This window comes from Xiphias gladius, chromosome 19 (genome assembly GCF_016859285.1).
Source record: "Xiphias gladius isolate SHS-SW01 ecotype Sanya breed wild chromosome 19, ASM1685928v1, whole genome shotgun sequence".
Lineage (NCBI taxonomy): Eukaryota > Metazoa > Chordata > Actinopteri > Istiophoriformes > Xiphiidae > Xiphias > Xiphias gladius.
The window spans coordinates 13,356,377-13,375,154 of record NC_053418.1 but is presented as its reverse complement, the minus strand read 5'-3'; the positions used below and the strand labels follow the sequence as shown (position 1 = coordinate 13,375,154).

The 18,778-nt window shown below is 39.1% G+C and overlaps 1 protein-coding gene across 1 annotated transcript in view; it reads left to right on the top strand.

Moving 5' to 3' along the window:
* The window catches only part of frmd3 (FERM domain containing 3), a 56,532-nt gene that overhangs the window by 5,172 nt on the left and 32,582 nt on the right, over positions 1-18,778 (top strand). Inside the window, exons 2-4 of the mRNA XM_040156225.1 lie at positions 9,351-9,455; positions 10,609-10,651; positions 15,522-15,600. Coding sequence (XP_040012159.1) covers positions 9,351-9,455; positions 10,609-10,651; positions 15,522-15,600 — 227 coding nt within the window. The remainder of the gene's footprint in view (positions 1-9,350; positions 9,456-10,608; positions 10,652-15,521; positions 15,601-18,778) is intronic.

The window sequence follows — 18,778 nt, the reverse complement described above, 5'->3', positions numbered from 1 at the left end:
GGATGAGGGGCAAAGAAAAAGAGATATGGTTGATAATACGAAATATAGGATGACATGGTGGGTCACAATACATTAACTGTGAGAATGATTGCAAAAAATCAACAGGGTGTAGGAAGGAACAGGAGAGGAAACGGGCTGGAGCGGCTGTGGAAAAAACAGATTAAGCAGATTAAAACATGAAACAGATTTGAAATGAGACTGGCAGAGCAGGCGGATTTAGAAAAAGGGAAGACAAGGTGGATACAAGAGGGAAAGGGTAAACCAGAAAAGGGGGAAGTGTTGATCGAAAAGAGTCTACAAAGAGTGAAAGCTAGAGACCTCAAAAAAGGACAAAGAGACAAAAAATGAACAGCGGACACCAGAAAGTAAGAGGGAGAAAGATTGAGATAGGTCAGCGGTCACACGGAGCTGATTGGTATTCACTGTTTTGCCCAAGGACACTTTAGCATCAGATCATCCATTTGATGGACAGACTCCTTACTCACTGTCTCCGGGGTGGGCAATATCCACTGCAAACACATATTTAAAATGAGATATTTTCATGCAGCAAGCACAATATGACAAGTAGCTTGTTTATCTTATTGTTAAAATTAATGCATGTATGAATGTGTTTACTGCAATGATGCCAGTAAAATCAGTTCAACACAGCCGAGCCAGCGAACTGCAAGTATAAAGTTTGACATAATTATATTAAATTCAGTTTACTTTTCTTCACTGATCATCAGTCCTGCCTTCCAGGGAGTGCTGGGTACATAAATTAAAAACAAACAATAAAACAATTAAAACATATCAAACAGCATATCTATCATAAGCCCAGATGTATTACTCTTTGCTTGCTGGTACATTTTTCTAATTTTGCAAAGGTTAATTGAACCCAACATCGTTGCAAATATATAGTTCAAATATATATTTATATTGTATATGCATTCGGAATATAAATAGATAAAGAGAAAGCAGTAGATATGTGATGCCATCTGTGTGAAGCTGAACATTATATCGAGTAAAGAATGTTCTTTGTGTTTGTGTGACTACATCATCATCCTTCCTGTGTGAGTGTGCATATGTGCTGCATTAACCCCTTTTCTTGTAGGAAGCTCAAAACACTGCTTATTGCATCATACTCTTAGACTTTAGAAAAAAGAGAGAGAGAGAGGCATGGGCAAGCACATGCTGACAGGGAAACATTCGCTTGTGCCAAAAACACGCAAATAAGTAAACAAACGGACCTCTCAGACGTTCTAGCTCACCCTCTCCTTTTTACACACAAAGTCTCTCTTTTGTCCGTCATGGATTGTTTGCTTGACTGCAACAAAATTTGGAACATCCCTTGGTGCACAGCTAAGACAGCTGCTTCAATGCACCCGCCACGTGCACACACGCATAACAGCAGCGTTGCGGCTACATTCATGCCATCATCGCCACACTTTCTGTGTCCCGCCATCGTGTGAGTTAGTGTCCACCTATACATAGAGCGAGAGTGATGAAGATCCATTATAATAGAAACCGGTTCTGCTCCATATATTGATCATTTACAGCTCTACCACTAAGCTTATTAGGCTGCGTGCCAAGGCATGACCGCGTAGTGCGTCTGCCGGTGCATAGGACATGTTTTATAGCATGTGTGTTAATTTGTGCATGCCGTTGTGCACATGTTATGTGTGTATGTGAGCATCTCTGCAGCATTGCAGGTGATGATAAGGTAACTGATTTGTCTCCTCCCACACTGGGACAAGGTCACAGTCACTGTTATGTGTACTGCTCACAGGGATGAGAAGGATTATCTGCTTAATATATAAATAATTTAAATGACAAGATTACTAGTGGATGAACATTTTATCACAGTGGACTGTTTTTTTAGTAAATCTATACTGACATCATCTGTTTTAGCTTTAACCCATGTAAACAAAATACAATAATGACAGATGTCAACATTTACTGAGGAAATGAGTGCTGATCACTTGTAAGTAAAGTATGCAAGCTTTACTGTAGTTAATCAGCACTTTTAAAACAAAAGTTACTAAGTGCTTCATAATATAAAACAATTTACGCTTGTGCTTGTTCTTGCAAGACAAGCACACACAACACAGACAAAAGAACAATAAAACAGATGAAAAATATAAAATATAAGAGTTTTTTTTCACACAATCTAGCAGCTTCATGAGGCTCTACAAATTGAATGCTGACATTAGCGACTTAGCATCCTTATGCTGACAATGCTAACATGCTGATGTTCAACAGGTATAATATTTACTATGTTCATCATCTTGGTTTGGCATGTTGGCATGCTAACATTTGCTTATTATCATTAAATACAAATTGTACGTCTGAAGGTAATGGGAATTAGTTTTGCAGGTATTTGGTTACAAACCAAAGTACTGGACAAATTGAATATTTGAGCTGGTGATGCCACCAGAAATAAAGTCAGAAATTTACCAAAGTTATTACAGTTCATCCTAAGGGGAACGTGAATGCCTGCGCTAAATTTCGTGGCAAGCCATCGAATCACTTTTGAGATATTTGACTCAAAACCACAAATATGAACCTCATGGTGGTGCTAGAAGTCAGGGGATCACCAAAGTCATTATAATCATCCTCTGGGGATCATGCATTTCTGTACAAAATTTCATGGCAATCCATCCAGTAGTTGTTGAGATATTTCAGTCTGGACCAAAGTGGTGGACCGACGAACAAATCAGCATTGCCATCCCTAGAATCTGAGAACACTTGAAAACATGAATGGCCCTTGGTTTGGATTACAAAATAGCAGGAGATAAACTACCCAAAGTTTTTAAATATAGGAATATTTACTCTCTTTTTCTGGCTTTGGTACGCTGAAGACAAAGGAAGTCCTTCCAGATGCCAAGTCTGTAGCTCCAGGCAACAACCAATGACTGTTCTGGATAGATGTTTGAAGAGGTTAAACCTAACACACTCTGTAATGCAGCTCATGAGATCAATACTGCACTGGAGCTGTGTGGGTTTCATTTTGATATATGACATCCCGCCTTGTCTCTCCACACTTCTTACCTCAGTTTTCCCTTTCAGATATTAAATAGAGACAGCAGGGATTAACCAATCAAAGGTACTGATAAATAGTGTGATGAAGGGAGGCTTTTACACAGAGGGATGGTGGTGATGAGGTCAAACATCTCTTTCCATAGGTTTCTCTCCTTAATATAAATTGGATGTGTCCCATAATTCATCTCAGACTGGAAGTGTTTGATCCTCTGCGTCTCCCTTCCAATCTTGTAGTCAGCGTAGCCTCAGAGGAAGATTTATATTTGCATCCCGACACTGTAGCTTACTTTTAAAATCAGTTTTAAGATATTACTCTCACAGCTTTCCCTACATGTTCTCTAGCAGTCTAATCATTAAAATAGTCAGAAATAGCCTTTTAAAATCAATGACCTGCTGGTGATTCAGTCATTACAAACTCATGGTGTGCAGACAAACATTGTTCAAACTTCATTTTAAATTCCAGTGGCAATGCCAGAGCTTCCAAATATACCTAATATGTCAGGCTAAAATTTGTGGAAATGTGTATGACATCTATGGGAATACACTTTCCATATGGCAAAAACCTTGCAGCCCTAAAAACGAGTCTTGGGTTTGAATATTTCTGTCAGAGTAAACGACATCATGTAGCTTCACTGAAAAGCTGGAACAAGCCAGAGTATATACGGTTCACTCAGACAGTGTGTAATAAGATGATTTTTCTAATCTTACAGCTAAGGGGAAATAACTCAAGGAGAAATTAAAAAAAAACTGGAAAACTGGAAGCTAATGGGATAGAAAGTTATGATGTTTGAGGAAGGTGTACAAAAATGTGTTTTTCCATCTTGAGAAACAGAAAGAGAAGAGCTTTTAGGTCTTCTCTCTTTCTTTGATCCTCTGCATTGCTTTTCCCACATCCCACGTCCAGCATATTGATTTGTCTCCCTTGTATCCTGGTCAAGCCTTTGGATCGATCCATTTGTTGGCTCGGGGGCTCGAGTTTCAGTTGGTAAATACAAACTGGCTTTAGAAATATTGGCACCGTTAATAATAGGAAGACAATGTTGGCAAACATGCACAAAAGCCTGCTTACACACTCATCCTAATTGGCAAATATATCGGCAAATTGGTCCACCAGCGTTTTAAATCTCCATTTCCGTAAAGAGCTGCAGCAGTGACAACAGAGAAAAGCCACGAATTAGTGTAGCATTTGTCTTAACGGCAGCCTCTAGGCTTTTAGATTGGTTTGTGTGCAGATAAAGAAGGGCATTATCTTTTTAGCCCCACTACTCTCTTTCTCCATCTCCTCTTCTTCACCCCCCTCCCTGTGTGAGCACATAGAACTGTGTGTTGGTTTCTTCACAGGGGGATCACAGGAACTTAATGCTCTTTCTCCTCACATTACTTCAGCCAGTTAGGTTGTCTTGTGCCACGAAATGAATTGCATCGAAGTCGATAAGGACCAGTCATAATTGAGCTGGCATGCATATTAATTAAACAACAAATGGTGTTTAACTGGGCCAGGGCGATGATTATAGGTCAGGAGACAGAACAAGTCATACACAGGCTTTAAACTGCAACAATGGGTATTTTATTATCAAGTAGTAGGTGGGTTGTTTTATTGTTAAAGATACAACACTTAAGATTAATTTTTAAAGGTAACTTCAAGCATTTTTCATATCAGAGGATAACTGATTTAACTCAGTTTGAACTAGCCCTAGTTTGTTCCTCTCATGTAATATCACTGCATTGGAGTCACAGAGCTGAGCAACTATTTTTCAGAAAGATAAATCCCTGGTGACCTGCTGGTTGTTTAATAACATGTACCACAGTTTGAAAGTATTTCCATAATCCTCAGAGACTCTCTTGACCATCTTGACAAAAAAAAAAAACATATATCTTTCATCAGATACATGATAAAAAATATTTTTACCCATTTCCAAAATTGCAAGCAAGCAAATTTCCGACTTGGAATTATCATTTGTTCAGACAGAACGGGAGGCAGCATGATTGCATGCAAAGTCAATGGAAAGATGCGATTAGATACAAATGTGTCTGGGGCGTCACAAACTGAGACGAAGTTATGACTGTGTATGTTAAAGAAGTTTCAACTTGTGCTTTATGAATCTACTTGATAAACATACAGACATGAGGGAAAAAAACAGAGAGACTGGGGGAAAGTAACAGAAAGAACTGGAGTTTGAAGTCACTAGTCACTACAAGTGAATACTTGGCAAGATCAGATATTTTGGTGGAAAACAAACACGTCGTCTGTGAACATTGTGACTTTCCAAATACGTTAATTAGGAACATCTCCATATTATGTTAATTGGAAACGTAATCAGTATTATGTTTCCTTCAAAACGTATTTGCTGTTGCAAATTAATTGTATATTAATGTCATTTGTAGGAGACGGGGATGGGCCATCACACAGGGACTGAACACTGAACACAAACATACAGACACAATCACTGTGTGCGTTGCTAGTTAGCTTACAGCTAACGTCTGTACAGTTGGTGCATTGGTTGTTTGGGGCAAATAAACACAAACACTCCAGCAGTCATATTTTTGTCTTAAAGGCTTGTGGAAGTACCTGCAAAACAGAGCACAAAAATGTTTTCAAACAACTGAATTTTGGGCAGGGCTTTTCATTCAGAAAAAGAGACTCTTAGTTTGGTGTCTCAAATTTAATAAAATTATGTGAGAGACACAAGTGGGGTTTAATTATTACAGACCATCATTATTATGGCAGCGTTCAGTATGGAGGTCAACACGTACTTGATTTCATTGAGTTTAACAGACATTTTTGTAAATTCAGAATAGATGTAGGAATAAATAATTGACTGCATGTGTGTTTTTATACTCAGCATGCTGATGGTTTCCTATTTTTTCCTTCTCCTCTTTTGTTTGGTTGGTCTGCGTCTGGACTCGGCTGGCTCTAAAGAGGTTGCTTTATCGAGAAAAAACAGTAGAGGGTGGATAGACACACTTGATCGCACACACACGTCAAAGTGCATTTTGCTTCTGCTAAACTGAATACACTCTACACTGAGGCTCTATTTAAAGTGTGTGCATGTGTCTGTGTGTTCAAGAGAGGCAGAGAGAAGAGCACTTTGCTGTCATTAGGTGAGATCATGTAGAGACAGGATGACCAGGTTAATTTTTAATGCCCAGCCTTTGGATATATAAAATATGTATTCAGCCCTTGTTGGACATGACATAGACTCTTTATATCTCTCTTCCTCACTCTGTCTCTTCCTCTCTGCCTCACTCATCTTAGTCAATCTTTCTATCTCCCTCTTATTCAATCTTTTTTTTTAGCTCTGTCTTTGCCTACTCTCTTTTTCAGCCTCTCGGCGTGTTTGGCCCCGGTTCACTCTCTGTCTGGTCTATTCTCTCGTCTCTCTTGGCGTCAGTTCGCCTCTCTTCTCCCAACGAGCGTCTGCCCCGAGAATCAGACAGAGGAGAGGTGTTGTTTGATGATTTGGCTAGAAAAGGCTCGCAGCGTGGCTGTTTATTTTCATTCTGTTTCTTCTATTTTTTACTCCCTCTGTGTATGTTTCTCTCTGTTTGCTCTTCAGATTTAACAGCTTAGTAACACTGTTGTCATGGATCAGGCGAAAAATCCTAAAGAGATGTAGACAAACACACACATAAACTCACAAACAAATGCTGATGGAGACACGCAGCTTACACAGACAGAGACTGACTTTTGAAATAGCTCATACACACACACACGCACCACACCAAACACACACACCACAGGCAGGCAAGCATTGAGACACAGACGATCACAGCTACACCAACAGGAACACACACTTAATATACAGCTTACTTGTGTCACAGTGACATAACAGTAAACCTGGAAATGTGACCCCGCCACTCCGTACACTCCCTGACTCAGGTCACGAAGGCTAATCGGTGCAAACCTTTTACCTGTTATCTATGTGGCAGTGACTTGCATCTTCCAGGGTCAAGCCAACTCCCCAAACAGTCAAAGTAATGGAGCTTTACTGTGATTAGTGACTATAATGTACCGAACTTCAAATTGTAATTGTAAATTGTAATCCCTACTTCTTAATGAAAAGTAATCACATTATTTTACATCCCAACACAGAAAAAACCCATATAAATACACCTTCTGATATGGTAACAATGCTCTCCTGTTTGTGTCTGGCAGTTTACAGTAAAAATGGCCGTTGGTTGGTTAATTAAATATTGATATGATAATGTGCGCTGTGAAGTGTGTTTGTGTGGTTAGCCTATTTATGAACTCCTTCTGTGTATTGTGTACAAGGTACTTTGTTTTATTTTTAATTCTTCTTCATCGTTTCTGAAATTGTTGGTTATTTTATAATCATGTGTCCTTTATGCCGTTACGAAACCCATGTTCCAGATGGTTAAGCCACTATTTCTACTCACTGTGCGGCTTCTGCTTTTACTGTTTTTGAGTTGTTGATGTGACATTTACAGGAAATATCCTGCTTTTTTGTGGCTGTTCAATCAACACCTACAGTAAACTGCAATTACTGCATATAACAGATGGAGAAATGGAGCATGACTCATCGAGACATTTATTTAAAAGGTCGTCTCAGTGAGAGGTTGCAGTGTTTACCAAACGCAACATATGCACAGGAATTCATGTTTGTGTAAAATGAAGTAAGATGACTCAAACTTGGTTTTAGTGTTGCTTTAACTGAACAAAGTGCTCTTTTACTGTAAATGCTGAACTTTCTCAAAGATGAGCATGGACCTGAACATAGTGGCCATCTTAGGCTGACAGGCTTTAGTTTGACAACCTGCCTGTCCAGACAGGAGTGCTGGAAGAGTCCTTCTGCGACGACCCTTCAACTACAAAGTCAGCTGCTGTCAGTCACTTACCCTGGTGCGTATCAGCTGCAAATGTCTGCACACAGAATCAGCCAACTAGGCTATTGACTTAAGCTAATGTCCTTAGCTTGCTTGCTGAGGAAGACCGAAACATAGCAGCCACTGCTGACACGGCATCCTAAGACAAAAGAGAGGACAGCAGGGAGTTGGGCACGTCTCTACCTCATTCTCAATCATTTTCAACTCTAGAGGGAAGTGAGATGCTGTTAGCATAAATCATGAAGCCTTGAGCGCAGAAGAAGTGTGTAAAATCTTTCACAGTCAATAAAAAGATCAGTACAGGTGCCTCCTGCAGTTTAAAGTATGTCTTGGACAAACCCATCATGATAAGACATTGTTAGTGCAGATGAATGCATCCAAGAAGTGACCAGTTGCCATGGAGACTGTTGATGATTTTATGATGTACTGACATTAGTGTTGATTGATAGTGTTTAACATGTTGTTTTACTAACAAGACAGGACCAGAGAGACAGCTGGGGCTCTGTGTATGCATGTGTGTGTGTGTGTGTGTGTGTGTGTGTGTGTGTGTGTGTGTGTGTGTGTGTGTGTGTGTGTGCGTGTGTGCGTGTGTGTGTGTTGATGTGTTCATTTATGTGTGTCCCCAGTGGTGAGTAAATCACAACAAGGGCAAACGGACGATTTCCTACTGAATCAATCAGTCCTGCTTAACTGAGCACAGAATCCACCTCCATCAGCAGGTTATAGAACAGTTATGGGACATACGCTCTCTCTCTCACACACACACAGACACAAAGACAAACACATGATCACGAGACTTGAGGGGATCTATGATGCATCCACGTAATATGACAAAATGGCAATCTGATAAATATTGACAGCCCAAGTCGATAGGGTGAAGGTGGGAATGGAGAGTGTATTTATGTGATGTGATAAGTACACATGCAAGTGTGAGTATCATTTAATTAACTACTCAACGCCCATGCATATACTTTTTGATTTATGTGTATGCATGCCCAATCATGGCTTATGTATATGCAAAAGTGTTATTTTTGTGCTAAGTGTATTAGAATGCTTGTGTGCCTCTGTATTTGATGAGTGTATATTGACTGAGGAAAAGGTAATAAATGGAAAATAATTATTGATCTCTCAGTGTCTGCACTGTGTTTATGAACTGCACATAGACTGTATTTACTGGCATGTAAGGAGGCTGAATCTGGAATATGATCACAGCGTATATATCATCACCTAGAGACCTAAAAGTTGCTGATGACTTTTTTTCAATTAACATGTTTTCACCCGGATAAAACTACATGAGCATTACAGAAATATTACCCCAAAGGGGGTTGTTCACTGTGATTATGGCACAGTGATGCAGCAGGTATCAGATTCAGCTGGTAATTTTATGGGATTTATTAGCATGGATGGAAAGTACTTAGATAAAAGTACCTGATTGATCACAAAATAACTTCCTGGATTAATGTGTTTTGTGTGTTTTGTCTTTACAGAGAGACACCAAAGGCCAGTTCCTGTTGGACCACGTATGTAACCACTACAACCTACTCGAGAAAGACTACTTTGGTATTCGATATGTGGACCCCGAGAAACAGAGGGTAACTATCACACACACATAAAAGGGGTAGGGCTCTAGTATTTTATTCATGATTGATCTGTCAATTATAACTTTTTTTAAAATAATTGATCAGTCATTTATCTTATACAATATCAGACAAAAAGTGAAAAAAGGAAAAAAAAAAGTATATTTTCATGTATTTTTCAAGTTTGTTTGCATTGGGTGTTCATGAAATAGTTCAATGAAAGGAAATATTAAAATGAGTAGAAGTGTTTCCTTTTGTAGACCTGTGCAAGCAGCTTTCTCCTCTGTGTATTTTGTATCGTGCCCATACGCGGTTTTACCTCTGCTAGCACAATCTACTGATCAGCGTACAAATGATGCTTCATAGTTCTCACAAATGTGACCCCACCAAAACGTTTTGCATGGCTGCACACAATAGAACAACAAAAATAAAATAACTGATGGTCACACCTACTAACAGGAAACGGCTCCACTGCGTCAGCAGGGCTGAAATGGGAATGTTGGATATTAGTCAGGAGGCACTCAGTACATTACATTACAAGATCAAGTGACAAATAACAAGATCAGTCTCCATATTGCAAACCAGCCCACACACAGAAGGGACGTGACGCTGTCTCCCAGCACAAGCTCGGCTGGCCTCTACTGTAGCTAGTTTTAAAGCAAGCAAGCAAATATCAGAAAGAGGTGTTACAACACAAAAATAAAAACCACAAGTACAATAGGGTGCAGTAAAGAAAAGATTTAGAATAGAAAAAAGAACTTTGTACACAGTGTGTATCATAAGCAAAGATGTAAAAATCAATATATATAGGGTCAATGTAGTCAGATCTTTAAACGAAAAGATGATGAAAAGAAATATATCCATTGATGCATTTAAATACACGTGATTTTCTGATGCCATTTTTAATTTGTTTGTAATGCACTGTTCCCTCTAATTGCTGAGTTTAAGCAATTGGTCATTGAATCATCTATCAAAAACATGAAGAGATTTTTGATTAGGAAAAACCATGAGTTCGCTGGAGTTTATTGAAATGGAATTGAAAAGCAACATGCTGCTCTTGCTAATCAGCAGCGTTTCATTTCAGGGGTAACATTTGTCTTTTTACTTCCTCCATGCTCTCTCTTTCTCTGTCACTCTTTCTCTCTCTCTCTTTTTCGCTCACTGTCAGCATTGGCTTGAGCCCAATAAGCCCGTGGTGAGACAGATGAAGTGTAAGTGTCCCTTCTGCTCTTTTTTGTTTTGCTGTGTTTTTGCATCAGTGTCCGTGTATACAACGATGCACAGTGTGGAATGCACGTGCATGTGCATGTGTGTTCACAGTTTTGTGTCTGTATTTGTGTGTGTATATGTTTGTTCATGCCTTGAATGTGGGCCTGGATTTGTCTCCCGAGGGTGGCTTCAGTATGAGGGGGTCAAGCTCTACAACAAACAGACAACACCACAGGGACTCTAACAGGGTCATGACAGCACACATGCAACAATGTTAAAGCCACTGGATATATAAAAAAAATAAGGAATTAAAAATCAGATACCTACATGTCGCATTCATGAGTTATTCATAAAAAAAAATAGCCTTTAGATAATGTACTCATATTCTTGTTTTAGGGTCTTATCATCCACTATTCTCCCAGGACACACTGCTCACATTACCATTTGCCATGAGTAGTGACAGAGCCAGACAATGTTGGACACTTTTTCTCGGAAACACCACGGGTAGACAAACAGAGACAAAATAAAGACAGTTAAAGTGACAAGACCAGGGTTTCTCAGAAACACAACAAAATGCCTGAGGGACAAGTGTCCCAAAAAGGCAATAAACTAGCACAAAAAATAAAATATGCAGATGTGGCAGGTTTCATGGAACGGGTAGCACTGAAGGGAAATTAACACCAAGCCATGAGCCTATACCAGCTACATACAACAACATAGAGTTTACTGAATTTTCACTGGCCATCAGCAATGAAAGATTGCAGATTTTATCTGAACTAAATTTAAATTTGTCTCTTCTCCAGTGGTGTTAACAGGGTGGTGGGAGCCAGGCCTGGCAATCTCTCGCATCTCGCTCACAGGTTTGACATTTGTGTTAGTTCATTTGGGTTAATATATACAGCACAGTGCAGAAGTTTTAGAACCTAAGAGTAAAGGATGCTTTCGAAAATAATGCCATGAACAGCTTTTATTTATCAATTAACTTCACACAAAGTGCAGTAAACAGTCAAAAGCTAAATCAAATCAGTATTTGGTGTGACCTCCCTTTGCCTTTAAAACACCAAAGCACCACTTCTCCTCGGTACACTTGCACACAGTTTTCAAGGTATTTGGCAGGTACGTTGCTCCAAGCACCTAGAACTTTGAAAAATTAGACAGGCCTAAAAGTAAGAGTAAAATTTATTACAAAGAACTTCTAATAGGCCTATTTGGGGGTATTTTTCTCTTTTTCCTTCTACCCTGTTATATTTCACTCTTTGTAATTATCTTTCTCTCTTCTCCCATCCCTTTCTCTCTTCATGTCTCTGTCTGGAGTTCGCCCACCCTTTCAATGACTGTCCTGTACTTTCTGTCCTCTTATAAATTAATAAAGAAGCTATTAGCGGTGAATTCTACTTCACCAGAACACGTGCAAGAGGACAGGAGGGTGGAGGCTGAAGAGATGGGGGAAAATTCGAATGAGAGATAGAGACTGAGGCAGAGAGAAGGCGGGGAAAGAGCGATAAAGGGGACATGTGTGGGGGGCTAATCCAGAAGGGAGGGAGAACAGACAGTGACAGATAATGTAGCTAAAGAAAGAAGTCAGATTAGGGGAGAAAAGAGTAGACTGGAGAGACAGTTTGAGAAGAGAGAGGCTGACAAAGAGTGAAAGAGAGAAAAACAGATGAGAGAGGGGAATGGAGGAAGAGCGTTGAATGGATCTGAGTCGTACTGACACATCAGTTCTCCCTGTGGCAAGATTTCTCTCAAATTAGGACGTGTGGCTGTTTTTTTATTTTCTTTGTGCGTCCCAGCTTACGTGTACCTACGTCACATTTGTCCAAGTGTGTATGTGTGTGTGTGAATACTATTTTGCCACTTCACTTTCTCTGAAAATGTTTTCCAAAAAAAAGCTTCTCGGTCCCTTAAGCCTGAGCAAATAAGCAGCTCAAGTTCTTTGGGAGCGGGTGGGAGGGTTGCATCTTTCATATTGCTCAACATGTATTATGTAGATGTGTGCTGTTTTTCATAGCTAGATAATACTGCAGAGGTTTCCCACTAATAAAAACAGAGTGGTAAGTGCACACTGTAAAGATGTCAGGTCCTATGTTAGATGATACTTGCTTTCTTCTCTTTTTCTGCCACGTACTCTTTTCCTTCTCTGTCTCTTGGTCTAAGTTCAACCTCGATGCCCACTTTACAATCATTGCCAATATCAGATGATTTTGCATCTTCTTTTAGCATCTCCTTTGACAATAATCCATATCAGATCCTTATTTTAACACTCACAATAACTCACATGCACATGCTATAAGCACAGTGACTACAAGGAAGTTCCACATTATTCCAAAATTTGTACCCCTTTTATTTGCTGTACCCAGCACTGGTGAGTACCCCTGTCATAACTCATATATTTTATATATTTTATTAAATAACCCCTTCACTTGAGATTCTGAGAGATTTCCCAAAGACCCTTTTGTTACCTTACTTTGTCCCTGAAGTTTTGCTAGGATATTATGTGTTTCAGAGTGGTTAACATCAGGTATCCCTTATTTACGAAAAATATTTATTTATTTCTCCTTTCCTCTAAAATCCCACTCCCTTTTTTCCAATAGTCTTGTTTCTTCGATTGTATCTACATATAAGTACGTTTAGGAAACATTAAAGGTGCTGTATGTAAGTTTTTGTTATCGTTACATAGCCAACATTAGCATCACCAACTGTTTACTCATCAGTCTAAAAGAAACGTTGCGAGTTCAGCATCAAATGCCAATCCTTTATTGCTGAGAGCTGTCTAAAGCCGCACCAATGTTAACTCTTGTTTTGCTTCTATTTCTATCACTTCTTTTCTTCTGCTGAAGTTAGCATGTCCCGTCTTGTAATACAAATTTGCGATAGTGATACACTGTAGCGTCCAGGCTCTCCTCAGTCCAACATGAGAGGATGAAGTAGAAGCACGTAGAGGAATGAAGCTTGATGCTGAACTCGCAATGTTTCTTCTAGACTGGTAGGTAAACAGCTGTTAATGCTGATGTTGGCTATGTAGCAATAGCAAACTTTCATAATGCTCCTTAAAGTATTGTATTGGTGTCTGATCCATACAATGAAATTACACAAAAATCACGGGCTGTATTGTAAAGTGCTACAGAAATAATAATTCCAGCTGGACAACCAGAGCAGTGGGAGGAGCCTGAAGCCCATAATGGAGCACTTATACCATGTTCCCATCTCTTTGTTAATTGGAAAAATCTGATGGGTAATAAAAGAAGGAATACATGTCCTTGTATTATCTCTGTGGTTCTTGTATAGTTTAATATGCATGTTCCCAATAAAATCAATACAATCCATGTGAATCACCATGAGCTTAAAATTGCACTTGGCATCTCTCTGATCTCTAGATGTATTTTTTTCACCAGAAAGACATGACAAAAATACCTGCGCACTAGTGTCTCGATGCCAATTCTTCTTTTATTCTGCATGAACGTGAAAATATTTCAACCAGAAATTGTCTTCCTCAGGTCACCATTTAGAATAAAGGAAGAGTAAGGAATGAGACAGCTTTGTGTAGGCATCTTTTCATCTTTTTGTGCAGATAATTGTTACCCAGAACCTGCAAAGGATTTGTAGTTGTTCATGTGCCTCCTGATGATGAATGCCTCATACGAAAGAGACCCTAAAACAGATCTTCAAGTATCAGTCTGTTTACACATTTATAAAGCTATCTGATTGTGCCACATATGAGCATGTTCACATGTGGTATAAAGTCCTCCAAAGTAAACTATAAAACTACAGTACATTGTTTGTCAGTGCCTACCGAAATGACAAATATGATCATTTTTGGATTTTCTTAGGCCCTTATCAGTAGGATAACAACATCTGTCAGTGCCTTCTTACTGTAAACTGTTACAGATGGGAATGAGAAAAGTCTCATAAAATCACACTTTAACCAGCCAGTTTAACTTTAAGCTTTATACATTCTACATCAATATGTACATCATGTGTTAACTTTAAATCTGTTTGCATGTTGGAGTGTCTGTGTGTGCATTTGTGTTTATATAATAATATAATAATATATAGGGTAGAAGGAAAAATAATTTTGTGAGATGTGTGAGACTCCAGGAGGGAGTTTAAACTATTGCTGTCGTTTGATCTGAGTTCCATAGCCTATCATTGACTATGTGTGTGTTAATGTGCGTATGTGTGTATGTGCTTGTGTGGGCTCATATTAGCTGCGTGTTTTTTTCCGGTTAGTGTGTGAATGCCTGTATGTGCACTTAAGTATGTTTATGTGTGTTACTGTGCATATTTTAATATTGTAAGCTCAAATCCTGTCCTGTGGCATATACGCACACAACGCAAACACTAGCGCGTGCGCAAACACACTCACACACACACAAGCACGCACAAGGAACCACAGTCAGCAATGATATGCTTTAGGCTTAAGATCAAAGGAAAAGACACAAACCCCAGTTCAAGTTAGGCTCTTTGTGCGTGCACGTGTGTGTGTGTGTGTGTGTGTGTGTGTGTGTGTGTGTGTGTGTGTGTGTGTGTGTGTGTGTGTGTGTGTGTGTGTGTGTGTGTGTGTGTGTGTGTGTGTGTGTGTGTGTGTGTGGTGAGTAATTACTGTAATTATCAAATGACTAATCAGTATTAGAGGCATACTGTGACTTCTTTTTTTGTCTCAGACTTCTTTTTCTCCTCAGTTTTACATAATCCTCATTGCTATGCTCCCCCTCACTCTTACACTCATTCGTTTATTTCTCTTCTTTTTCCTTCTCCTCTCTTTCTTAAAATCATCTACTTTACTCCCCTTAAACTTTCCTCACTGTCCTTTAATTCCTGTTGTCTTTTAACCTTTTCTTCTCATGTTTGTGTCTCTTCTGTCTTCAGCAGCTCAGCAGCCGTACACCATGTGCTTCCGGGTGAAGTTTTATCCCCACGAGCCACTGAAAATCAAGGAGGAGCTCACCAGGTATAAACTAAAACAGACAATGGATGGTTTATGATTGAAGCAAAGGAACAAGACAACTTTCTCTCCTTTCCTTGTTCGAGAGCAGGTTTACAAAATCTATATATACTAGCATCTTAACTAAATATCAGTAGCTTGATAGAAGTTTAAGATCTCATCAAGGAATGGTTCAAAAATACACCCAGAGAGTGATTGATAGTCTCAGGGACCTTTTGTTGGTCTGCTGACATTATCTGAGGCCTACTGTATTTTGCCTGAACAAAAATAAATGTATGTCAGCCATAGCCACAGCACAGACTCATGTGGTCTTCCAAAACACAGTAGTCTTTTTTTGTGATTAAGGAAATATAATACCCCTGAGACATAATGTCCACCACAATTCTGATCATTTCTGTTTATTTTTTCACCAAATTCCAGGGATCTATTTGCATCTCTTCCTTTAGCCTTGAGCCTTGGTCACTCTGTAAAAAATTAGATAAACAGATTCCTTCTAAATAGATTCGGAAATGCAATATTTTTCAATCTGTTTGTGCAATTGATTGCACCACACTCAACTCTGGCAATTTTTCATCCATCCAACGGTTTAGTTTTCCAGTGTGTAATGAGCATTACAGCTTAACTTGGCCATTAGCTATCACCTTTACACCTACAAAGATATATATATTGAGTAAATTAAAACAACCTTTGTCTGGTAGATATAATTAAGAAATTTTTTCTGTTTTAATAACTCTGCTATAGTCCACACACAGACACACACACACACACACAGCTTCTCTCGGGCACAGTGATAATTAGAGATGCTTCATCAGCAGGGACTCTCTTTTTGTGTTCTCCGTCCCATCTGAGCTGTCATGTCTGCTTCTTCCTCTCGATCATCTTCCATCCATTTCAGCTCTCATCACTCCATCTCTTCATATTTTCATCCAGTCTCTGTCTGTCCTCTTTCTTCCTCCCCCATCATCACAGTTCCCTCGCATACCTCAGGTGTCTTTCCAAATCTCTCGTCTCAGACTGGCATATCCTCTTCAACTTTTATTACTTTACTCTTACTTTACTAACTTTACTCTACTTTCCTCTGTTTCTCAGCTTCCTGCTTCCGTGAGCTCTCACTCAGTTTCTGTTATGTCATTTTTCATTCTGCTGCCCTAGCATTTCAACAGTTTGAAAGGACTGCATTTTTATGTTGTCCTGGTGTCCATTTCTGTTCATTAGAGTTAATCTCAGGGTCCTCACGGAGCACCATTACACTGGCGGTCTACTGAGGAGTTTGGAGTGGACATGAAAGTTAAAGCTGAGCTGATTTTGGAAAGTTAGGAGGGAACTGCAGTCAGTGATGAAATGAGATGGAGTGTCCAGTTTCAAGTTGTTTTGGGAGCAATTTTTTTTTTCATCATCAAAATCCAAAAACTATTTTGCTAATTTGTGTGTGCTGCATGTGGTCCAGTTTGTAGGATGTTACTTGAAGCCTATTTTCCTCTTCAACTTTACCTTACTTTTGCCCCCAAATATCAAAAAGAGATTGAAAAAACCCAGGATTTCTAGGAATCACACCCACATTAGGTGATTCAGCACCTTACAGTTTTCTTCCAATGCCAATGTTCAATGCCAATGCAGAGACTAGTGTACTTTTCATGTAGAGTGGCAGACTGTCATGCAGCAGAGAGCAGTTCAACTCTCATCACTCACTTGCCAATAATGTTTTCCTTTTTATTTACTGCAACCACAATTTTCGAGAAAGCAATATTGCAGAAAGCAAGAATTTTTTAAATCGTCAGCATTAAATGTAATCCAAAGTTTTACAGAATTGTCCAAAATAGAAATTTTTGTCTGGCAATAAGGTTGCAAAAAACTTCCAAACTATATATAGCCACTCTTTGGGTGGAATTGACCTTTAGCTCAGCTCTAAGAATGTTCTGAATGGATGTAACCTGCTCAGTGATCCCACAGTGTACAGTCAAAGCACTGCTGACCTACACAAATTAAAACTCATACAGTAAATGAGAATGGGACTAATAAATCACAGAGTGGGATAAGAAGAAGCAGAAGGAAAGAGGGAGAAAAGAAGATGAAAAGTTGTTTTTTTCAAAGTAAGGATTGGGGATATCGAATGCATTTTATGAGACTCAGCATTTTGTAGTCATGATGACAGCTGATTCTGTATATTGTACTGTATTCATTGATTATTAACAACACAACGACACAGAGGAGTTACAGATGAATGGCAGATTGTTGGATCAAACAAGAAGCATGTAACAGATACTGTAGCTGTAGGATCGAGACAAGAGTTCACGGAAGGAAACATCGATGAGATGAAAGAGAGAGGAGAAAGCTCAGCATGTGAAAAAAAAAATAGAGGACAAAATTGAACACACCTGAGAAGGTCATTTAAGTATAGATAGCTGTGTTTTTTAGGCCAATTTGAGGAACCTCTATGCGGCTACAGACTGACTCTATAAATAAAACTATTTAGCTACTGCAGCAGGCTTTTCACTCCATTCAATCTTTCATGCTCTCCTTCTGCTGCTTCTTTCACTCCAGTTAAAAAAAAAACGTAAGGAGTCAGTTGACTCAGAGATGTCGTCTCCTCTGGACACTCCTCTGTATCCATGGCAACACGTTTCCCTATAGTTTCAGCACAACTGTCATTTCTCGTCGCCTTGGTAACCTTGGACAAATCAGCATGTCAGAAGCATGCCTAAACCAGCTTCAGTTGTAGCTGTTGCCATAGTGACTACGGTACAAGTCTGTTCTACATGGTAGTTATTTCCATTGCTTAGGAATCATTCGATTTTCTAACTGCCATTGCAACAAGGAAAGATTATTATGCCATCAAAGACTGTGGCTGTCATGGTTTTATGGATTTTACCCTTTACCCATCTGGAAATAGATAGCATGATGATGAGACCACAGTACTTCTTATGTCACGTACTATAACGTAATTAAGACTAATTTTACAAAAATAAATATTAAAATGCAAACTTTGCAGTAAGGATAACCAATGAAACACATCTTAATAAAATTTTTCTACATGTTTCTGCAGTACTGCCATACACTGCCTTACTGTAGACCAAATAAACTTTCATTTTGAGCAACAAATGCAAAGTAAATTTAGGTTAAGTGGCATTGTCAGTTTTTCTTTCTTCCTAACCGTGTTTGTTTGTATGTTTGCGTGTGTGTGTGT